Source organism: Salmo trutta, chromosome 27 (genome assembly GCF_901001165.1).
Source record: "Salmo trutta chromosome 27, fSalTru1.1, whole genome shotgun sequence".
Taxonomy (NCBI): Eukaryota; Metazoa; Chordata; class Actinopteri; order Salmoniformes; family Salmonidae; genus Salmo; species Salmo trutta.
In genome coordinates, this window is record NC_042983.1 from 6,545,362 (window position 1) to 6,570,898 (window position 25,537).

A 25,537-nucleotide genomic window follows, 5' to 3' on the forward strand; every position below is an offset into this window, starting at 1 on the left:
TATTGAACCTTTAGCCCAAATGATAAGGGATGAAGAGGATATTAAAAAAAGGTATTAAGATTGGTGGAAAGGAACACAAGATTTCCCTATATGCAGATGACGTTCTCCTCTATTTATCTTAGCCACAGGCATCCATCCCATGTAGATTATTAAATAGTTTGGTCATTACTCAGGGTACAAAGTAAATGTTGACAAAGAGGCCATGAAAAGAGGAGGCGATATTTCACAGCAAGCAAAGGCCTTGCTGTCATTTAATATGGCCATATTGTAGTATAAGATATTTATGAATTACCATACCTGCTCGTCGAGATCATTTGTATGAAGCAAATTACACAAAAATGTCTTGTATCAATAGAATTAGAGCAGATATGGACAGATGGAACATTCTGCCCCTCTATCTAGTAGGGAGTAAAATCAGTCCAAATTAACATCCTGGCAAGATTACTACAGTATACCCATTTAGGATGCTACCTATCCCTATAACTACCTCTACTTTTGACCTACTGAATTGATTGATCACACGTTATATATGGTAAGAAAAACACCCAAGAGTGCAATTAAAAACACTGCAACTCTAAACAGTCAGGTGGCCTAGTTGTGCACAACCTTAAGTATTACTACTGGGAAGCTCAACTTAAACCATTGACTACCTGGCTTGTTGATGACAGTGGGTCTCAATGGCTCAACATTGAGAAGTCCTTTTGTACTTCAATACCCCGGCAGTTCTTCCATTTTCCAATATCAGAGAACATGAGCTAAGCACCTGGTCTCAGTTCAAATATACCTGTCAGTCTCAAAACTTTGTACCATCTCTGACTCAGGTTATAAAAGGGTGGTCTGGATTTATTGTCTTTCATACACCAACCTTTCCATGGAGACACATTAAAGTCATTCCAGCAGCAAACGGAGTGAGTTTGGCCTACCTAGTAGGGTTGGGCGGTATCCCGAGTTTCATTTCATCATACCGTCCTCCTCCCAACCCGGGATTTACGGTATTACCAGTTTAGTACACAAGGGGCCGCCAAGAAAAACAACAACCCATTGGGCTTCTATTACCAGAATTGCAAATTTGCTTGGAGGCTGCTAGCTAAATATGCTAACGAGCGCAAACAAAAATAAACTAATTACAAAGACAGGCAATCTAGCTCAAGTTATACATATATAAGTAGGAGCTACCAAATGCCATTTTTTGGTGAGTTTGGACATTTACAAGTGAATATGAACGAGAGACATTGTGCAAATGAACAACGTTTTGATGCATGCCGTACTGGCTTTGCAGCAGCATGTCTATACACTGTGTCTGTGTGGAGTCTGGAGTTGCTAAGGCAACGGGCCTGCCTGCGCTGTTCAGAGAAGAGGGGGAGGAGCAAACAGGCCGAGAACGGAGAGGAGAAAAAGCGCAATGAAATCAAGACAGCAGTGGCAGCAGTACAAATAACTCATCCAAAGGGCTTTGCCTTCTCAAACATGGCAGAAAGCTAACACAATATGATGCCCTTACTAATTCAGCCACTTACTTAGATGGCAAGTAAACTAGGGGTTGTATTAATGCATAATTCTGCGCTTTTTCACGCAGGTGAAAAAAAAAGATAAAACACATAAGAAATATCTTGCTGTGTTTTCTAAACACAGATCTAAAATGTTTCTTATTGTAATTTCTGCTCGGCATCAGACTAATTTTGTGCTTCAGTTGCACTTCTAAACTCGGATGAGAATTCACAAACAGGCATTCTATCAGCTGGCTACATTCTTTCTATGATAAGCCTAATATGATGGCCATGCATCGTTTTTGAAAAAAAGACCTTGCTTTTTCATTGTAAGCTCATTTACTTGTATGGTTGCCCGCCAAATAGCGTCGCACTTCTGTTGTCATCCAATGAAAATGAAGCTTATGTCGAATGTGTTGCACTCATGTATGCAAGTCCCTGATTACTCTATTGACGCAAAAAAAACACTTGACTTTCAATATAAAACATGACTCCTGTCAACACACAGCTGTATTCGCCTGCTCCCGCTTTTCCTGTTGTGCTACTTACAAACAAACAGGTGACTGGCTCAACTGTGCTGGGGAACTAAGTAGGCTTCGTAATGTAAAATAATGTGACAGGTGAAATAAGAACGCAATCTTCTTTGTCTCCTAACGCATTGCACAAGTTGACCGCAGGTATTTACTTAAATGGCTACAAATATTAAAATGTATTGAAAAACTTCAAAGAAATTGTTTCAACGGTATTGAAAAACCATCCCGTGGCTATTTCCAAATACCCCAGTATACGGTATACCGCCCAAGCCTACTACCTAGGACAGATGTGGATATACATTCTTACAAAATCAGACACTTTCTAGAGAAGCATAAAGACTGGGCTATCATCCAGCACCCAAAACACCAGAACTGTTCCTGACGAGGTCTCAAAATCAAGAACCTGTCACCAACAGTATCTTCCTTTTGTACCAGAACCTTGTTTCAACTGATGATTGTGACTCTTTGTATTTGAAAAGTAAATAAAAGATAGAAATAGAGAAAGTTATCTCAGACCAAGAATGGGGTGCAATATGTACTGAGGTACTCATAGTGACAAATTCTAACTCTTGGAGAGAATTTAAGCGGAAAGTGACTTCAAATTTTTCCAGAACCCCCAAACTTACGTTAAAAGCCGGAATCCCCGCTGCCAGTGACTGCTGGAGGCAGTGTGGAGAACAAGAAGGTAACCACCATCATATATTTTAGTCCTGTCCAAAGTTGAGCAACTTCTGGGACTTGGTGTACAGGGACCTCTGCATAGTTTTTGAAGCAGAAATCCCACCGGATTTTAAGACCTCTGTATTAGGTGTTATATCTGCTGGTATCATTGGCAGGAAAAGTATTTATTTGTTACAAATTGGCTTCAACCCAGCGATTGTCCAAAATCTGAAGAGATTTATGAACTGGAAAGGATAACCCATTCTTTAAGACTTCAGGGTGAAACATGTATTTATAAAATGGGTACCTATAGAGAATACCCTTTTTCTGACACCCAACTAGAGTGATCCAAGCCCCCCCCCCCCCACTTTTATCTCTATTTTCTTCTCTTTTTATATTACTGTCCTGTCTGTCTGTTAGTCAGTGATACTACTCTATTATAACTATTGCCGACAATACCGCCTTGTCCTCATTTACATTATTATTATTTATTTTCTTTTGTCAAGTATAACTTCTTATAGATAATTATATTAGTATGGTCTGTATTGTGGTACATGTATTGAATATGCACCTTTTTTTCATTTTTTTTTATTTTTTTATTTTTTTATTTCACCTTTATTTAACCAGGTAGGCTAGTTGAGAACAAGTTCTCATTTACAACTGCGACCTGGCCAAGATAAAGCAAAGCAGTGCGACACAAACAACAACACAGAGTTACACATAAACAAAGGTACAGTCAATAACACAAAAGAAAATAAAGATTTTTCAATTTATGTACAGTGTGTGGAAATGTAGAAGAGTAGGGAGGTAAAGGCAATAAATAGGCCATAGAGGCGAAAATAATTACAATTTAGCATTAATACTGGAGTGATAGATGTGCAGATGATGATGTGCAAGTAGAGATACTGGGGTGCAAAAGAGCAAGACCAATGACAATAATATATATATTTTTTTGAAATGGCTTTTTACCCAATCAAAAGTCAAATTGACATACCAATTAGACCTGGCTCAAAATATTCAAATGTACAATTAAAACAATTGCCCTATATGGATATGAAGTACGGGGTCCACTAAACCAAAGATATCAATGTTGTTGTTTTTTTTACAAACATCAAAATTAAATCCTTCATGCAGAGTACAGAGAAAAACCCCAAATAGTGCATGCAGGGCAGAATTAGGCCAATATCCATTACTAATTAATATCCAAAAAAACAAACCATCAAATTCTATAACCACCTAAAAACAAGCGACCCCCACTCCTACCACTACAAAGCCCTAAAATGCCAAGAGATTAACATAGAGAAAAGTCCCCTCATCCAGCTAGTCCTGAAAGCAAGTTCACAAATCACTACCAACCCAACAAAGCCTCAGGACAGCACTCGGACCCAACCAAATAATAACCAAACAAAAATAAAATGATATTACCTATTGGGAAAGCATTACAAAATCTCAAAGTAAATGACCCTTAACACACAATGGCAGACTCTGACCACTGTGACTGATAGAAAGCTGAGATTTCTTTTTTTTTACAAATGTACAGACTCAGTCAGCATAGCCCTAACATTGAAAGAGGCCGCCATAGCCAGACCTGACAGGCTTTGTGTCCACTGCCCACAAAATGAGGTGGAAACTGAGCTTCACTTCCTAATCTCCTGGCAAATATTTCCCTCAGATTACAAGGACCCAAAAATCTTTTGAAAACATATCAAATATAAACAAGCCCCTGTATCCGTCAGGTGAAATACCGCAGTGTGCAATCGTCGCAGCAAACCGTGTGACCTGTTGCGATAAGAAAAGGGTAACCAGAGGAGAACAAACACTAAAGTAAATAAAACCTAAGCCATATATTTATCTGTTTATCTTACCATTTGTAATTCTACTTTTTGCACACAGCACATGCTCTCGCAAACACTGGGCCCTAGTGGAGCCAGCGAGTTGTACGAGTAGTTTTATTCGTCTGAACCATTTCGTCTGAACTATTATCTTCATTTATAGGCTATTTTATATTTTATTTCGTGTTGCGACCGACGGCCTGTACAGGTCCGGAGAGAGAGCCTAAATTCTAGTCACATTGATATGCCTAATGATCTGTAAATAGCTGATAGGAAGAGGTGAGACATGGAAATACCGCACGCACGCACGCACACACAGAGAGAGAGAGAGGGTCAGTTCCTCTCCAGTGCACTAAGCCAAATGACCAGGGCTTACCAGGACGTGACATCACTCAGTCACAAAGAGGCTGACCCCACTGACACCCAGAAGATACAGACACATAACACCATAGATAGAGAGGTCTCATTCTGTACACCACTGACACCCAGAAGATACAGACAGATAACACCATAAATACAGAGAGGTCTCATTCTGTACACCACTGACACCCAGAAGATACAGACAGATAACACCATAGATACAGAGAGGTCTCATTCTGTACACCACTGGATGCACACACACACACAAAGATATAAACAACCACTCAAACACACAACCCCTGCACCCACATACCACACAATACTGCCATCACACACACACACACACACACACACACACACACACACACACACACACACCCACACACACACCCACCCACACACACACACACACACACACCTCCAGGCTATAGAATACAAGTCAGTCAGTCTTAGTGCTGGGCAGAGCTTATTCCCCATCTGATTCGAAGGCCACAGAAGATATGGAAAAGCTATTTAACCCTTAACTTAGCAGCACCCCACGCCCCCACACACACCCTCACTCTGTACACCCCCGTCTTTTGTCGGTCCCCAGGTTGGAAGTCTTATCCAAAAAGGCAAGGATTATTATTCTTGAAGCACCACCGAAATTATACATCCTCCATGTCTCCCTTCTCCACCCGATGGCTGTGAATAAAATGATTATTACTCTGTAATTCCCCATCCCTTCATCCCCTGTCTCCCTTCAGTCTTCTCCCCACCCGCCCTCCTCTCCTCTCCCCCAGACCTGTGTGTGTTCTGGTCTTATCTCAGAGTGAGGGGTTGGCTCGCAGGGCTCAGAGGGCACACTGTGATTATGTATTTGTCTGTTCCAGTCAGGGAGAGGAGATAAGGGACCAGAGGCTTCCACCAACCCCAGAGAAGGTGAGTCCTACATGGGGTGCATGTGCCTGCCTACCTGCCTGCCTCTTTCTCTGCATCACTATCACAATTTTTCTGCCTGTGTTTCCCTCTCGAAAAACGCACACACACACACACACACACACACACACACACACACACGTAAATAATGTTTAAAAAATGGAAAATAAATGATTATAATGCTACTTAAAGTAAGCGTCAAAACCTGTCCATTGTTATCAGATAATCTCTTGGTAAATACCAGAATCAGGGTTGATTCAGACTCGATTCAGAATTAAATGAAGAATACCTCAAATTTCAGTTCAATTTTTGAATTTGAATTCAAGTAGTATACAGGACACAGAATTGCAATTTGAATTTAAATGAAAGGAAAAATAATTAAATTCAGAGAAATTCAAATGCCTCTTCTATGCTATATTAGGTGTAGTCTATACAAATATACATCTTGTACATAAAACATGTCGTTATATACATGCATATAAAATATTATTGAAACAGCTGATTTTCAGGACACTTAAAATGAACGATCAAGGGGAAAAAAACTTGTATGCGAATATTCTAAGTTATTACATTTCACGAATCACTTAAATTTGGTTCAAAATGGCGGAAATACTACATTTTCCAGAATGCATTAGTTTAACCCACAAGTTCACCCAAACAAATGAAATGGTTGGTGGAAATATAAGCACTAAGGTTAAAAGAGTAGATGAACATTGTTTCCAGAGAAAAGTGATGTATTATTTGGTATCTGGAAGTGTGACCTGTCTGTTTCAAATGAAACTCATGTTTGATGACTGAGTGGAATTTATTTGAACTGCACTGAATTCAATTCTACTCCCGTCCCTCAAATTCTAATTCCACATCCTGTGGGGTGTGGCCAATTCAATTTGAATTTCAACTCACGAGTTGAATAGGAGTCAATTCCCAAACTCTGAACTGAGCCCAACCCTGATGAGAAAACCGTAAAATCTCCTCCTCACCAGCCCTTGCTCAGCGTAAATGTTATTTGACGGGCCAACTCATTTTAAAATAACTCGTCTTTCAAGTCTCAAATTAATACCAGAGACACGATGTCTCCAAATAAAAAGAAGGACACATCCATAGCCGTTTCCAACATGGCTCCTTTCTGACATTCTAGAAACAGCCCATTTGGTTTGGTCTCTGGCCGCCACTCTCCTGAGAAGTCTCACGCACACAAAGGCATTCCACACTCCACATTCTGCAGCGCTGGGGAGGCTGATGTGAGACTGATGTGATGTATGAGGGCATTGTGGAAAAGTGGAGCCCATCACTGAGACATCTAAGGCAGGGGAGTGAAGGCTTTCTGGCCCTGAACAACACTCTTACAGAGTTTGATATGGACGACCTTGAGTTAATGACTTCCAAATGAGCGCCGTGCGTTTGACAGACAGAGAGGGATGTGTTGATGTACCATTAGCTCCATATACAGGGTTGGAGGGGTCAGTGTAATGGACGTCTGTCGGGGTGTTTTCTCCCCCCTCTACTTTGATAATGAAACTGTTAGATGTGGGGAGGGGATGGCCTCAGCTGCGTCTCAGTTCAGCTTTCAAAGGAAGCGTGAAGCGGATCGCAGGCTAGGCTACTAGAGGTCAGAGAGAGAGAGCGAGAGAGAGAGAGAGCGAGAGAGGAGTAAAGAAAATCTCACACTGTCATTTTTCACCGTGTTTAACTCAGATACTGTTGTTAATACTCACATGGGCGCGCACAGCCACTTTACACACAGTCATTAAAACAAAAAAGGCAAACTCCAGCTGGGTTGGTCCAACCACACACTTAGACCTCATTCATTCCGGCTCCACCTCTGTGGTCTGACCTTTGACCTCACTCAAGCGAGACCCCTCGACCCAGAAAAAGAGGAAGGATTCATTTCGGAGGTTAACGCACACAGACAAATGAAGGAAAACATTCATCTGGTGAAGGATCCACCAAGCAGACCAGAGGAGTAAAACGAGACGAGTGAGGCCACCGGCAAAGACGCACGAACGCACACACCCTGATCCCGTATCCATTACCATGCCTTGGGATGTGACAACCAACGTCAACATAACCATTAATACCGCCAACAAGCCTTCGGTGACTAAGATGTATCACTTTATTGTGTGACAGATATTCTGTTTGTGTGGCTGTATATCACAAAACAAATGTTAACACAGAAGACAATTAGTTCCCATGGCTCTAAAATAGATCAAATTTTAGCATATTTAATTTAATTGCCTACAATTTAATTACTGCTACAAAACATTCTATTTTATTCTACACCCTTGTGGTGAACTACTTGAAATGGCAGCTCACTTGATAAAAATACAACTTTAATTGAATCCCGCTCGCAATGTAATTTCTCAGAAGTGGCTACAAAGTCTATTAAAGGTAAATTAATAGTAACCAATACAAGAAAAGTTAATAAAAAATAATGGATTTTTCCTGATAACTCAGGAGTGTTTGGAAGAACGTCACTGATATGAGCGAGCGTGACAATAGACAGAACGAGCCAGGAGAGGAGAGACGGAGCGACGGAAGATGTCCTCGGAGTAATCAGAAATGCAACGATTTCAAAACGGAAGAATATTTCCAATGGCTGCTGAACGAGACTGAATGAGGCGAGGAATCCAAGTCGAAACGCTGATAATTACCACCTCTGATTAGTCTGAGAGAGAACGAGAGGGTGGACGGGTAGAGAGAGATAGAAAAGGAGGGAGAGAGAGAGAGAGGGGGGGTTACTATGGTGCTGGTGTGAGACCAGGAAACTGAAGAGTATGGTGTCAAACGCAGAAACACACACACACACACACTCACACTGAACATATGTCATGGAACTAAGTCTTCTCTTGGTTTACACAATTACCTCATGTTCTAATGAACAGTAACCTCCATGAACACACAGGGATAACTTTCACTTATCTGGCGTGGGTTCACTTCCCCCAATTACCTGCAGGTATGCTAATATGATAATGAATTGTTAGCATCATTATATTTCTCTGAAGCAGCGTGCCCAAGGTCAAAGCCAACAGCTCGGTTGATCGGCCAGACCGTGAAAAAATAAATTAATCTGCTGTTTAATCTAATAACGAGGCAGAGCATCAGGCTTCTCCTCTCATTAACACAAGTGTAATTGCATTTGAGGAGGCACACACACCAATGTACACACAGGCAAAGATCAATTCATTACAGGTGGAAAAGGGGAAATAGCAGGACTGAAACAGAAAATACAGGATTACCTGATAATTGACATTCTGTGTGACTGTGTGTGTGTGTGTGTGATATCTTTAACCATGAAGCCCTTCTCATTAGAATGGTAATAGTGAAACAGCAGGGTGTTGTATTAGGATTCGTCTCATTACACTTTCAGGAGATTTAAAGTTTACTTTGAAAGTTACAAAAACACTCAGACCTGTAGTTAAAGCGTATTTCAGGAAAGTTGCATGCCCTTCGTAAAAAAATGTTTTTTTCTAAAACACTTCAATAATAATAACTTTAATTTCTAAATATAAAAACTGTTTCTACAGAGTACTTACTTTCCTTGGCATTCAGCTAAAGTACGTACTTATTCCACTTTAATTCAGCCAGGTGTTCACAGCCTGCTTGACACTTTACGAGACATTAGTAAACATTTTGTTTTTTACAAAAAAATGGAAAACCTGATTTCCACACCGTAGCTTGCATTCATTCACCAGCACTCGCAGGTAAACGTTGGCCATTTTATGAAGCCTACTCACCTCAGTAAGATGGATGACTCCCAGTGATGTCACAGAACAGCCCATGAAGCCCACAAACTGCAGCTCAGGACAGTGCTCGGCAAACGCCCTCACCGACTTATCAGTCACCTGACAGGGGAGAGAGGGAGGGGAAGGGTTAACATTTCAACGTGTTGGAGCTTTGTCAAGGAGAACGTCGACCAAAACATTTGGAAGCATTTTGGAGTTACCCTCGCGCATCGGCTGTGTGTCTGACAACACTAATATCGGTGTGCCTACAAGCCTGACACAAATAGTTAGTACAGTATTTAGCAAGTATTTCTGTCTCTGCTTTTTCAACAGAAACATACTTTTTTTATATATATATAATTCATTTGGAGGTTAAAACCTGGTGTCCTGGTCTTTTGTGTGCGAGTATCTCCATTCTATATGTAATGCCCATCAGATATTCTGTCACTGCACTCTCCCGATCACCGTGTCAACATTCAATGCCTCTCCGCCCTTTGAAGTTGACTTGAATTGCTGGAAGAGAGAGGAGAGGGAACAAACGAAGGAATAAAAAGAAAAAGGGGGAGAGGTTGAAGGACTGGGACAGGCAGTTGGTTCGGGGCGTAGAGCTATGATGGATTAGTCCGTCTCCATCCTTCACAGAGGAGGAAACGCAAACAGCTCGTTATGGATTGATGATCAATACGCAGGGAGAACATTGTCCCGGTCCCTCTCACTATATCAATATGGATTCCACACAAATTCTTCAGAGAGCGGCATTGATGAAAATGAGAGCATTTTTCCTTTGCTAAGCAGGGTGCATCTGCTCTGTGAAAGATGGGAACGATATCTTGCATTCATTCACCCGCACACACAGGTACACGTTGGCCATTTTATGAAGTTGCATGCTAATATAAATCAAACACAGAGTGGGGGGGGGCAAGAAGAACGAGAAAGAAAACTACTGTCCATTTCTCCACTGAGATCAAACAGAGAACACACAAAGAAAAAAGAAGAAAAAACAGCTCTCTGTGTTCAGTTGGCTTGTTGACTCTCCCTGTTCCTCTCTCATTTAAACCCCAAAACACACAACATTTTGGTCAATATAAAGATGAAAGAAGAGAACACTAGGGTGAAAAGGGGATAACCGTATCCCTCCAGTAGGTCCTGCGTGAACTCCACAGAGACAGAAGAAAGAAGTCGGGAGGCGGAGGCACGGGACTGCAGACTTACAGATCCATATTATCCCACACTAGGTTACAAGACAAGCTAAAGTATACAGCAAAGGCTGAGCTAGAGCAGTACCATGGAAACAATGTGAGTGTTTGGTTTTACTATCCTTGTGGGGACCAGAAGTCCTTGCCAGTCCCCACAAGAGAAAATGCTATTTTAGGGGTCAAGTTTAGGGTTAGGTTTTGTGGTTAAGGTTAAGGAAAATGGGATTTGGAATGGGAATCAATTGTTTGGTCCCCAGAAAGATAGTAAAACAAATGTGTGTGTGTGTGTGTGTGTGTTTTGGGGTTTAGCCCTGGTTGAGCGCTTCTCAGATTACATATAGTGCTGACATTGCTAATAACACAAAATACCAATATCCTTGTTCATTTAATAAAGCCAGACATGCCCTTTGAAACGGGATGTTTTCCATATAAATCAACGAGCTGCTTTGATGTTTATGAGAGAGCATTACGAGGAGGGGAAACGTGAGAGGAGGAACCCATGGGGTTCTGGTATACTGTTCTACAAAAGACTGCACACACACACACAAATACACGTTCCCATCTTCCCCACTGCGTTCACACTGAAAAGATGCATCATCTTAGAGACTATTGTGATGCACCCCATGAATCATGTTCATAATGAAAGATAAAAGAAAGCACATCATTTCCAGTGTCCCGGATGAGACGGGGTTTGGACTGGCCACTGAGCATGGCAAACAGCCTTAGTGTCAGATCCGAACGCGAAATCGGTCATTTGTCCAGCGTGCCGTTACCAGTTGGGTTTGAAGAACTTGGAAAAACAAAACCTCCCTGTTTCAGAAGGTTTGAAAAATGTTGTCGCCCTACTGAACATGATCAGGAAGGTGGCCTTGCAGGAACACTGGTCGTCTTTACTACTTCAGGGTCAACAGAAGTTTAAACGGCTATAGGTGGGAAGCAAATGAAAGATTACGGTCTGTGAGAACCTCATCAGTGAAACCGGTGACACACACACACACACACACACACACACACACACACAATTTTGCAAACGCACACAAACACTGAAAACTCTCTCTCAAACACACCCCTTTCTCTTAGAAACAAACACACCATTTAAAAAATGTTTTTATTGTTACATATACGGTACACGCAAAACGTGTTGTTTTCCAGCTTGCGTATTTGAACCGCTAGGCTACCTGCCACCCATTTCAAAGCAAGACTCTTTCTAACCGCATCAGATATGATCAAAGAAAACAGTCACACAGACACACAGACTGCTATTTACCTCTGTGCTAAACAACTGCTGATCAGAGACTCTCCCATGTTAAATCAGTCTGATTCTGACGTCTCTTAAACATCATGTGACGCAGCTATGTCAAAGGGTGACCACCTCAGACTGTCCCGTCTGCTTTATCCATGTCTGTCTGGCTCTCTATCCAGAAACAACAGTGATTGGCCAGCGTGTCCCCTCACCTAGTTCCCAGGTCTAAATCCGTCTTAATTAGAGAAAGCAAGAAAAACATATTTCTTCTCTCTCCTCCCCTCTCTTTCACGCCGGTCTTTAGGCCAAAGACTCGGTCGCATTTTTCCATACTTTCTTCCCATTTTTCTCTACGTCGTCTTTTTGTTATCTTAAAGGTTATCAGGGCGAGGGAGAGGAAGATGGAACGCCAAGGAGAGCGAGAGACAGAGAAGAGGAGGAATACAGAGGAGGCTCATCAGTCTCTGCTTTGCTCAGCCAACATACCATCCATTACTCCTGCTCAGACTGAAGTTACCTACACATGATTGTGTCTTGCCTCAACAAAGTCCTCAAATGAAGCCAAATGTAAAGCTATATTCATCTCTCTTCTATTTCAAAATTGGGTTTGCATAGAAATGCTCCCACAGATGAAAAGGACATACAGCTCATAGAAATCCATTCCAAAGCAATGATCTGAACGGAAGTCTGAGTTGGCCAGTGATACACTATATATACACAAAATGTATGTGGACACCCCTTCAAATTAGTGGATTCGGCTATTTCAGCCACACCAGTTGCTGACAGGTGTATCAAATCGAGCACACAGCCCCGCAACCTCCATAGAGAAACAATGGCAGTAGAATGGCCTTACTGAAGAGCTGTGACCATCATAGGATGCCACCTTTCCAACAAGTCAGTTGGTCAAATTTCTGCCCTGCTAGAGCTGCCCCGGTCAACTATAAGTGCTGTTATTGTGAAGTGGAAATGTCTAGGAGCAACAACAGCTCAGCCGCAAAGTGGTAGGCCACACGAGCTCACAGATGCATTGGGGCAGGTAGCGTTCTCCTGGCATTCGCCAAACCCAGATTCGTCCATCGGACTGCCAGATGGTGAAGTGTGATTCATCACTCCAGAGAACGCTTTTCCACTGCTCCAGAGTCCAATGGCGGCGAAATTTACGCCACTCCATCCAGCCGAGACTTGGCATTGCGCATGGTAATTCTAAGCTTGTTTGCGGCTGCGCAGCTATTGAAACCCATTTCATGAAGCTCCCGAGGAACAGTTCTTGTGCTGACGTTGCTTCCAGAGGCCTTGGTAGTGGGTGTTGCAACTGAGGACAGGAGATTTTTACGCACGGTCCCCAACTGTAAAGTTTGGTGGAGGAGGAATAATGGTCTGGGGTTGTTTTGCATAGTTCGGGTTAGGCACCTTAGTTCCTGTGAAGGGAAGTCTTAACGCTACAACATACAATGACATTCTAGACGATTCTGTGCTTCTAACTTTGTGGCAACAGTTTGGGGAAGGCCCTTTCCTGTTTCAGCATGACAATGCCCCTGTGCACAAAGCGAGGTCCATACAGAAATCGTTTGTCGAGATAGGGGTGGAAGAACTTGACTGGCCTGCACAGAGCCCTGACCTCAACCCCATCGGGCACCTTTGGGGTGAATTGGAACGAAGACTGCGAGCCAGGCCTAATCACCCAATATCAGTGCGATCTCAAGAATGCCCTTGGCTGAATTGAAGCAAGTCCCCGCAGCAATGTTCCAACATCTAGTGGAAAGCCTTCCCAGAAGAGTGGAGGCTGTTATAGCAGCAGGGGGGGGGGACCAACTCCATATTAATGCCCATGATCTTGGAATGAGATGTTCGACGAGCAGGTATCCACATACTCTTGGTAATGTAGCGTATGTTGGAATCCATTTGAAATAGAATATAATAAAATGTATAAATATAATAATATAGTTCTGTGCTCCATATGCGGAATGAGAGAGAATGAGACCGAGAGAAAGGTTTTTCCTACTGTATGTTTTCAGATCAGTGCAGATGAGGAAGAGGTGATCAGTTTAGACTATTGAGATGCACCCCAAGTCTTTTTCTGTATTTTTCTATTGGAAAGTACTCTGCATCCAGGAGGGACATGATTTGAACAGCTGGCATATGAAGCAGGTTGGCCTGAAAGCAAACCTTCACTCTGCCAATAGACCATCAGGAAAACATTTTCAGTTTGAGTACCAACAGAATCAAAACCAACATTTTGACATGATTCCTAAATGACTGCCGTCTGGACCAAGGCAAACAAATCATGGACTGGCCATATTCAAACTGTCCATCAGAGCTGTGTGTGTGTGTTAACTCATAACAGGTGAGAGGGGAGACAGAGAGAGGAGAATCCTATCCCACCAGAGCGTAACAGGGCAGGATGGGCACAGTTTCATACGAACTGTGCCGTCCATTAAAAGTGGTGTGTGTATGTGTGCGTGCAAAACACTAGGGAACAGTATCTCTGCACCCATCACTCCTCTTCATGCTCACTCATTCCTCAGCCTCTCACTCGGGTCTTGGTTTAAAAAGATGAAAAGAGGAGTGCAGAAGGAGTGCCTAGCTCACAGAGGTCTGAAAGCCTTTTAGGAAGGGGGATCTGGTTTTTAATGGTCTCATTCAGAGTCTGAAGGGCTGGGTTTTGTTCCAGTCAGTCCCTGAGCTAGGTTTGGGAAGGAGGTCGCCATTTAGCTAGCTGCAGGGGGTGTCGTTGAGAAAACGCTGGGGTAGCAGACTTCTAGTCTAAAGTGGGCATTTAAAAACCTGTCGATGGCAGCTCACACAGAGCCTCATGAAGTATTGAACAGGTGCTCCAGCATTATCCACACGCACGCACATCGAATCCGGTCGTGCGCGCGTCAGTCCTTTAAAAAAAAAAGTCAAAACAATACGACCGCTTCTCTTTTCCCACCGTGCCTGTCAGAAACCCAACTCAACCCACGGAACAAGAGCGGAAAACACGCTATAGTTGAACCAATTGAAACCCAGCCCGTCTACATCAGTCCATTTATTAAGAGGGTTTTATTAAAGCACTCCGGGCAGCTTCAGGGCTTCCTGATAACGCTCGTAAACTGACACGGAAGCGGAATGTCGAAGCGGGATGGTTCTCATCAAAGCTATTTTTCCAGAGCAATCATTTCAACTCATAAACACTCTCCCAGGATGGATATCTCCTTGTTTACAGCGCCGATGATGGCTTCATGAAGGAGCAGTAACACACAAAAGAGATTCACATGGACACTTAGTATTGATTTGAAAAGACTGAGGTGGTGAAAAAGGTAAATGAACACTTCCCTATTGTAAGTAAATAGAGTAAATGCGAGCTAGGGTCCAACGTAAATGATCTACAACACAGTAATACAAACACACACACACAGTATGCCACATGATTCGCACATAGCCTACAGCATAGATTTAAATTGCATATTTGTTTTTTTGTAAAGACTTTGGGACCCAATAGGCTACATTTCGTAGAATATATGGACATGGTTCAGCCAGCACACACGGCTCCTGAAGAACTGTGAAGTTGTTTGCTGACATTGGCCTGTCTAGAGTATTGCCCCCGTCACTCAAACGCAACTTCATCCCAACACTGAACTTTACAACGCTGGTAGAACTCTTTGTTTACTGTTAAAATGTTCAAACTTCAACTGCCACTTGAGCTCTGCTAACCCCTCTCAGGGAGGCCTAGGTGTGAACCACACTAAACGTCACAACACGTCTGTGTGTGTTTGTGTGTCCCTCTCAGAAAAACTGTGGGGTCTCCTGTGTGGGTGCTCTGACAGGCCACCTAGCGACCCCTCATCTACCCAGCAAGGAAATCTTCCCTGTTGATGGCTGTGTATGTGTGTGTGTGTGTGTGTGTGTTTGTGTGTGTGTGACCTGCCAACGTGGGTAGCTGTACGTGATGACACAACTAATCCTCTGACCACTTGACTACCCACGATGCCCCACTGTGGGCTGGTGGCGTTCAAAGGCTTTGGGTAAACACGAGGGCCGCGTTTAATTTCCCTCTTTCTCCTCTTCCTCTCTTTCCCTCTCCGTGACTGGTATTTCTCTACTGTTTCAGTCTCTTTGTTTCCCTTCGCTGTACTCTGTCTGTCTCTCTTGTCTGTCTCTGTGCACTAAGGTAACTAATCTTAAGAGGCAGCAGAGCAGGTGGAGAAGGACGGCTGGTATTGTGTTGTAAACAGACCAGGGGGACCCCGGGCCCTGTCTGACAGAAAGGTCACACCTTTCGCACATCAGGAACAAACACAAACAGTTCACTGAAGAGGCAACCGAGCGAAGCGAACTTCGCTTTGAGCACGTTGACTCACCCACAGTTTGCTGCTGGCACTTCTTTAACTGAAACCCAACGAACCCATAAAGGACTTTAGTGTCAGTGAAACCTGCGTAACAACAGCAAAAGTAAGCTAGGACCTCGTTTGAAAAAAAAGCAGTGGAAGTTATTTCTCGACATCAATTCATCATACATACATCATAAAATGTAGATCATTCTATCATATCAAAAATGAAGGCAGGGTTGGGAGCATGAAGGCCTTTTACAACTGTCTGGAAAAGTTGAAATTCAGCCCAAGATCAATATTTCAACTTTACACCCTAGTCAATTTCCAAACGTGAAAATCTATAAAGATAGCTTCCCCATCTCTCCCTCTTACACACTGGAGATCAACTACCGTCCACTTTGGAACATCGACTCTAGACATAAAGACAGCTTCTTACACTGTAGCAGGAAACAAAGTCACACAGAGGGAGATCTGACAATACACCACTCACACACACACACACACACACACACACACCTCCCTCTATCACTGTCAACAACCCTGATGATACCAGCGTTAGCTAGAATCTGCATGGGCGATCATCGCTACGCTGATTGATCCCATGATTCCCTGTGGAGCGTGAATCACAAAGCAAAAATTGCCTGTCATTTGCATGATGCCCTCTGCACCTACTTTCCTAGGAGATTGTGTGTGTGTGCGTGTGTACTGTAAGTGTGCGGGAGTGCTCGTTAGAGTCACAGCACACACACGCACACACACATGCACACACACACGCACACAAAATCATGGCTTAGAGATGAATATGAGCAGTTCTTGTAGGCCTATCCCTGAGGATCAATAGTGCTTTGTAAGGTGTCAAACAGAGGGATATCAAACGCTACTTTGGAGGAAAACCAGCCATTGTATCCCTTACCACAAAGCAGGCTATCATTTCACCACACTGGAGAGAAGCACAATCAATGGTGTGCTGGAGTTACCCTGCATAGACATCCATTGAAATCCATGACATCTTACCATCCAACTGCTTAAAATGGGCACAACCAGCCCTCACCTGTCCATTGTAGTCTACTGTGATGTGCAGTGGATTGTCTGGCGAGTGTTCTGGCACAAAAGCTCAGGTGTGCATCAGCAGGTAGCTGCGTGGACTATGGAGTGATCAGTCCCAATTGACATTATTCACGTAGAGCGTTTGAATGCATTACTTTTCCGACCCTCAAAGCTATTTTCCCTGCGCCGACCGACGCATGTTAACACGGAGGGTTGAGTTGAAGAGGATTCTCTGACCCTAGATCTTCCTTTTATAAATAGACCGCATATAGACGTTTCCCAATGTCAAAGTATAGTCCTCGCTAAACCTCTATATTGGATTGTTCTGTTGACAAGCCTTCCCGAATGTACTCCTCCTATCCACATGAATAGCATGTGCGTGTGTACTTTACGAGCCTTCAGAGAGACAGAGAGAGCCACCTCCATTCTCCGTCGACACGAGCAGTGTTTATGGACAAAGAGCTGGCTAGAACGCAGAGCTCTTTAACAACCAACGGGAGATCAAGCTGAAAGAGTTGACTTCTCTGTCGGCAGAGACAAGCCTCCTGTTACGCCAACGTTGTATTTCTTTGAGAGGATATTGATCGTGTTTGTGTTGATTAGAAAGGCAGGTCTTTGATGTTAATCTTGGAACTATTACAGGTCTGACTAACTCTAGACACTGCTAAGACTCTGTATAGCACAGTTAAGCTTTTTTGGGGGGGGGAGCCCCCATGGCCCATGAAAAACCCATTTAATCTTGGTGTTTGGGTGTGTTCCCCTTTTTCATCTACATAAAAAGACAGTCAGTCGAAACATCTAACTTTTATGTTTCCAACACACACACAAAATGGTGAAACCTTCCAAATACAATGTTTATATATACATACACTACTGTTGAAATTTTGGGGTCACTTAGAAATATCCTTGTTTTTGAAAGAACAGCACATTTTTTGCCCATTAAAATAACATCGAATTGATCAGAAATACAGTGTAGACATTGCTAATGTTGTAAATGAATGTTGAAGCTGGAAAAGGCTGATTTTTTTATGGAATATCTACATAGGCGTACAGAGGCCCATTATCAGCAACCATCACTCCTGTGTTCCAATGGCACGTTGTGTTAGCTAATCCAAGTCAAATCAAATCAAATTTTATTGGTCACATACACATGGTTAGCAGATGTTAATGCGAGTGTAGCGAAATGCTAGTGCTTCTAGTCCCGACCGTGCAGTAATATCTAACAAGTAATCTAACAATTTCACAACAACAAGTGTAAAGGAATTAATAAGAATATGTACATATAAATACATGGATGGCCGAACGGCATAGGCAAGATGTAATAGATGGTATAGAGTACAGTATATACATATGAGATGAGTAATGTAAGGTTTGTAAACATTATATAAAGTGGCATTGTTTAAAGTGACTAGTGATACATTTATTACATTCCATTTTTAGTTATTAAAGTGGCTAGAGATTTGAGTCAGTATGTTGACAGCAGCCACTCAATGTTAGTGATGGCTGTTTAACAGTCTGATGGCCTTGAGATAGAAGCTATTTTTCAGTCTCTCTGTCCCAGCTTTGATGCGCCTGTACTGACCTCGCCTTCTGGATGATGGCGGGGTGAACAGGCAGTGGCTCGGGTGGTTGTTGTCCTTGATGATCTTTTTGGGTCGCGGTCAGTACAGGTGCATCAAAGGCTAATTGATCATTAGAAAACCCTTTAGCAAATATGTTAGCACAGCTGAAAACTGATGTGCTGATTAAAGAAGCAATAAAACGGGTCTTCTTCAGACTTGTTGAGTATCTGGAGCATCAGCATTTGTGTGTTTAATTACAGGCTCAAAATGGCCAGAAACAAAGATCTTTCTTCTGAAACTCGTCAGTCTATTCTTGTTCTGAGAAATGAAGGCTATTCCATGCGAGAAATTGCCAAGAGTTCCTCTGTCCAGTGTTTGTGTTCTTTTGCCCATGTTAATCTTTTCTTTTTATTGGCCAGTCTGAGATATGGCTTTTTCTTTGCTCTGGCTGGGCCACTCAAGGACATTCAGAGACTTGTCCCGAAGCCACTACTGCGTTGTCTTGGCTGTGTGCTTAGAGTCGTTGTCCTATTCAAAGGTGAAATTCACCCCAGTCTGAGGTCCTGAGAGCTCTGGAGCAGGTTTTCATCAAGGATCTCTCTGTTCTTTGCCTCGTTCATCTTTCCCTCAATCCTGACTAGTCTCCCAGTCCCTGCCTCTGAAAAACATCCCACAGCATGATGCTGCTACCGTAGGGATGGTGCCAAGGCCAAAGAGTTCAATCTTGGTTTCATCAAACCAGGGAATCTTGTTTCTCATGGTCTGAGAGTCTTCAGGTGCCTTTTGGCAAACTCCAAGCGGGCTGTCATGTGCCTTTTACTGAGGAGTGGCTTCCATCTGGCCACTCTACCATAAATAGCCTGATCGGTGGAGTGCTGCATAGATGGTTGTCCTTCTGGAAGGTTCTCCCATCTCCACAGAGGAACTCTGAAGCTCTGTCAGAGTGACCATCGGGTTCCTGGTCACCTCTCAGACCAAGGCCCATCTCCCCCGATTGCTCAGTTTGGCAGGGTGGCCAGCTCTAGGAAGAGTCTTGGTGGCTCCAAACTTCTTCCATTTAAGAATGATGGAGGCCACTATGCTCTTGGGGACCTTCAATGCTGCAGAACTTTTTTGGTACCCTACCCCAGATCTGTGCCTCGACACAATCCTGTCTCTGAGCTCTACGGACAATTCCTTCAGCCTCATGGCTTGGTTTTTGCTCTGACATGCACTGTCAACTGTGGGAATTCATATAGACAGGTGTGTGCCTTTCCAAATCATGTCCAATCAATTGAATTTACCACAGGTGGACTCCAATCTGTACAAACATCTCAAGGATGATCAATGAAAACAGCATGCACCTGAACTCAATTTTGATTCTCATAACAAAGGTTCTGAATACTTATGTAAATAAGGTATTTCAGTTTGAAAAAATTTATAAAAACCTGTTTTCGCTTTGTCGTTATGGGGGGTTGTGTGTAGATTGTTGAGGAAAACAATTCATTTAATCCACTTTAGAATAAGGCTGTAAAGTAATAAAAATGTGGAAAAAGTCAAGAGGTCTGAATAATTTCTGAATGCACTGTATGTATGTATGTATGTATGTATGTATGTATGTATGTATGTATGTATGTATGTATGTATGGACCTACTCATTCATTTTTTTTCATGTAGTAACCAAAGAAGTTTTAAACAAATCAACATATATTTTATATTTCAGATTCTTCAAAGTAGCCACCCTTTGCCCTGATGACCTGGAATGCATTTCAAATAACACGTGTGCCTTGTTAATTTGTGGAATATCTTTCCTTCTTAATGTGTTTCAGCCAATCACTTGTGTTGTGACAAGGTAGGGGTGGTATACAGACGATAGCCATATTTGGTAAAAGACCAAGTCCATATTATGGCAAGAACAGCTCAAATAAGCAAAGAGAAATGACAGTCCATCAATACTTTAAGAAATGAAGGTCAGTCAACACGAAAAATTTCAAGAACTTTCAAAGTTCCTTCAAGTGAAGTCGCAAAAAAACATCAAGCTCTATGGCACTCATGAGGACCGCCACAGGAAAGTTACCTCTGCTGCAGAGGATAAGTTCATTAGAGTTACCAACCTCAGAAATTGCAGCCCAAATAAATGCTTCACAGTGTTCAGGTAACAGACACATCTCAACATCAACTGTTCAGAGGAGACTGTGTGCTTCAGGTCTTCATGGTCAAATTGATGCAAAGAAACCATCACTAAAGGACACCAATATGAAGAAGAGACTTGCTTGGGCCAAGAAACACGAGCAATGGACATTAGACCAGTGGAAATCTGTCCTTTGGTCTGATCAGTCCAAATTCGATTTTTGGTTCCAACCGCTGTGTCTTTGTGAGATGCAGAGAAGGTGAACGAATCATCTCCGCATGGAGGAGGTGTGATGGTGTTGGGGTGCTTTGCTGGTGACACTGTCTGTGATTTATTTAGAATTCAAGGCACACTGAACCAGCATGGCTACAACAGCATTCTGCAGCGATACGCCGTCCCATCTGGTTTGCGCTTAGGGGTATTTTCAGCAGGACAATGATTTGATTTTCAACAGGACAATTGATTTTCAACAGGACAATGACCCAACACACCTCCAGGCTATGTAAGGGCTATTTGACCAAGAAGGAGAGTGATGGAGTGCTGCATGAGATGACCTGTCCTCCACAATCATCTGACCTCAACCCAATTGAGATGGTTTGGGATGAGTTGGACCACAGAGTGAAGGAAAAGAAGCCAACAAGTGCTCAGCATATGTGGGAACTCATTCAAGACAGTTGGAAAAGCATTAATCATGAAGCTGGTTGAGAGAATACCAAGAGTGTGCAAAGCTGTCATGAAGGCAAAGGGTGGCTACTTTGATAGGAAATATGTTTTTATTTGTTTAACACTGTTTTGGTTACTACATGATTCCATAGGTGTTATTCAATAGTTTTGATGTCTTCACTATTATTCTACAATGTAGAAAATAGTGAAAATAAAGAAAAACCCTTGAATGAGTAGGTGTGTCCAAACTTTTGACTGGTACTGTATATATGCTAATATTATCATTATCATAGAGCTAGGACTGAGCATGTCTTGATTTAGGAGAAAATGTCCTCCGAGACAGGGTCAATTTACTGAGAGATTATATCCATTTACACATGGATTCTATAGAAACTTCCCCTCCTCCTGTGGATAGAACCTGTTGTCCACGGTTTATGTTATGAAGGAGAGACAAAGTCCTACGCTCTAAACGTGTAAGCTTAGACACATGTGAACGTGTGTGTTCCCCACTAGCAGTCTTAGGGGTCCAGCCAGACCAGAACATAAATATTTCCTATCTCAATGCACTTTCAATTACCCAGGGTTACAGAGGGACTATTAACCTGCTAAACTACAACACACGCGGGATATTTACTAGATGTAGCCTCCTCCAAACACTTGCATTAAAACATGTATTCCCAAACTCCCAGGGGTACGTGCAACAACAACAAAAAATCCAGTCCATTTATATTTTCCAACAGGGCTATTTTATTTGGGTGAGGTTGTTTTCTCACCTGAGTAGCCTCGTTTCACTGCCAAAAATCTAATTAAACCATCTAGTGTTCAGCGAAATAACAACACAATGTCAAATACAGGAAGCCTAGTCAAATAATTAACATCCAATCACATTAACCGTTACTCTCTCGCGGGAATTCCACTAATGATCCGGATGTAGCCAAACATAGCTGCTGCTCATTCCGTTTGTTCGAAAATTGATAAATGGTTAAAAAGAGTGTAAGGCCTGCGTCCATAGAGACACATACCACCTCTACTGGTAGTACTGCTACTACCAGCAGTACTACACCTGTCGACGAAAAGTTGTTCTGCTTCCACGAGCACATCCATTGCTATCATCAGTAATTCTACATTTGTTGTAAGCCCAGCTAGTATGGACACTGACAGTTGTGAATCTGATGCAGATGAAGAGCTACTGCCCCCTTACCCGGGAAAGCACCGAAAACAGACGGGGGACGTTGGACCATCGAAGAGGCGCAAATATGATGAGAACTACATTGATTTGGGGTTCACTTATATTGGGAGTAGTGCCTTTCCTCAGCCACAGTGTGTTATATGCGCAAAAGTACTATCTCACAACTCGATGAAAACGTCACTCTTGGGCAGACATTTAGAAACAAAACATGCCAATTTGAAAAATAAGCCGCGGGAGTTTTTGGAGGGAGAATTAAGACGAACTTCGAGTAGTAAGACATGTATAAAAGCAACATATACCATTAATAAGAAGGGGCTAGAAGCGTCTTATATGGTGAGCTACCGAGTGGCTAGGACAGGCAAGCCCCATACTATTGTGGAGGGCTTAATACTTCCTGCTGCGGCGGATATGGCTGGGAAAATGCTGGGGGAAAAGGCCCCAAAAAACTATACAGACAATGACCTCATCAAACAACACTGTTTCACATCGCATCAGTGACATGGCAGGAGAAGTTTTGAAACAATTACTGCTTCGCATACAAGCCAGTGAATTATATGCATTACAGCTGGATGAGTCAACAGATGTGGCCCTGGCACAGCTCCTGGTATATGTCCGTTACGTTTATGGGGGGTCAATTAAGGAAGACATCCTCTTCTGCAAACCACTGGAAACCAGGACAACAGGAGAGGACATTTTAATAGTTCTGGGCAGCTTTGTGACATCAAATGGACTTTGGTGGTCAAGATGTGTTGGTATCTGTACTGATGGAGTAAAAGCCATGACAGGGAGACATAGTGGAGTGGTAACAGGCGTGCAAGCAGTTGCTCCCGATGCCACTTGGGTCCACTGCAGCATCCACAGAGAGGCTCTTGCTGCCAAGGGAATCCCTGACAGCTTGAAAGACGTTTTGGATACTACAGTGAAAATGGTTAACTTTGTTAAAGCAACGCCCAATTACTCTCGTGTATCTTCTACACTATGCAATGATATGGGCAGCGACCATGTAACGCTTTTACAACATACAGAAGTGCGCTGGTTATCAAGGGGCAAAGTACTGACACGTATCGTATAGTGTGTTTGTGTCAGGCTTACAATGATGGCAAAAAACAACATTTGAGAGTGCGCTGACCCTGGTGCTAGAGGGGGTAAGCAGCTGGAGGTTGGATGTTTGAAGGGGTACGGGACTATCAAAAGTTTGGGAACCACTGCATTAAAACATCAAACGGTAAGACTCACTGGGCTTGAAACGGATGTGTGTGTTCCACCAGCCATCGAGACATTGTCACCCTCTCGCTTCCCTTCCTTTCCTATGCTGCTCAAATCTACACCGCATCCCCTCTGCCTTATCAGTGTCACCATAGGTCAGAAAAATTTGGGGCTCACCTGAAGCGAGCAGCCCCCTCTGCCCTCACCCCCTCTGGGCATGTGGCCCCGGCCTGGCAGGGCCTAATGACTAGAGCTAGAGGTGGGCCGCGGGGCAGGTGACAACCTCAGGAATTAGGAGAGTGCACACACACACACACACACACATGCTTTCAAGACCTATATTAACAAACACAGACACAGGGAAACACACACACACACACACACATATTTATTCAGAAGGCCTGTAAGAGCAGCAAAGAATCAGTAGTCTGCAGGCGTGTGACAGGGCCAGGGGCAGGGAATTATAGGTCTGTTCCATTGGGTAGTCAGACCAAAGCACATCCATAGAGATTATGCAGGAGGGAGGAGAGACAGTGATGGGAGGACCTGAACAGGAAATATGCTGCATTCATACAGTGAGAGAGCCGGGGTAGTTTCTTACCTAGAGACATAATATAGAGCTGGAGTAAGACAGGTAGCACCTTGGGATGTCTTACTTATACATATACAACATCCAGCAAGCAGGTGAATATGAGAAATGCACTGTCATTTCCACATGTAGCCTATTCCCCATTGTGTCTGTACTCTCCATTGTGTAGCTAATCCCACCGTACATAACGTGTCCAGCATGTTCTCACTGTGTCCGTTTCAAACTCACAGCCCCAGTGTAGCTGTTACAGGATATCTCAATAGCATGTATGTAAAACAGTGGCGTGTACGTGTGATACATACAAAATAGAGGGATAGGAGGCAGGGGAGAACAGGGCAGAGACGAGACAAAGAGATAGAGCAGGAGAGAGAGGGAGTGGGTGATGGTGTACCATGTATGTAAGGGATAAACGCTGACGTTCTGTACATTACCTTGGAAATAATGGACCACGCAGCGGGGACGAGGCGGAGTCCCTTGGTGGCATATATTTTTCTGAGGTAATGTACAGAACGGAGGTGTTTATCCTGTTTATACCACAGTTGCCAAAGAAAACAATACTAACGCACACATTTGCCAGTAGAAATAACATGCTTTCACTGATGGACTATTTAAAGTTGTTCATTATTTTTGTTTACAGTTGCCATGCTGTATGCCAATGTTCTTATTCCTTGCTTGCTAGCCAGCCAACTACAGCTGACAGAGTCACGTCAACCTCTGCAGCGAGAATAAAAGCAAAGTAGCTGCATTTGCGTTTGTTTAAGCTTGTTTTATAGTGAAATGAATTTGGATAGATCTAATGACACGCGATCTTGCCTGGCATAGAAAAGTTTGCCTTCTCGTCAGGACACTGTTCATGACGAGGAGATCGCATTGCATATCATTCACTCTAAGCTAGAAGCTAGCTAAATAG

The 25,537-nt window shown here is 43.0% G+C and overlaps 1 protein-coding gene across 2 annotated transcripts in view; it reads right to left on the minus strand.

Moving 5' to 3' along the window:
- Nucleotides 1-25,537, minus strand: part of fbxl17 (F-box and leucine-rich repeat protein 17) — a 336,364-nt gene that overhangs the window by 221,414 nt on the left and 89,413 nt on the right. For both annotated transcript variants that reach the window (XM_029716432.1, XM_029716433.1), the window contains exon 7: nucleotides 9,525-9,632. In XM_029716432.1, coding sequence (XP_029572292.1) covers nucleotides 9,525-9,632 — 108 coding nt within the window. The remainder of the gene's footprint in view (nucleotides 1-9,524; nucleotides 9,633-25,537) is intronic.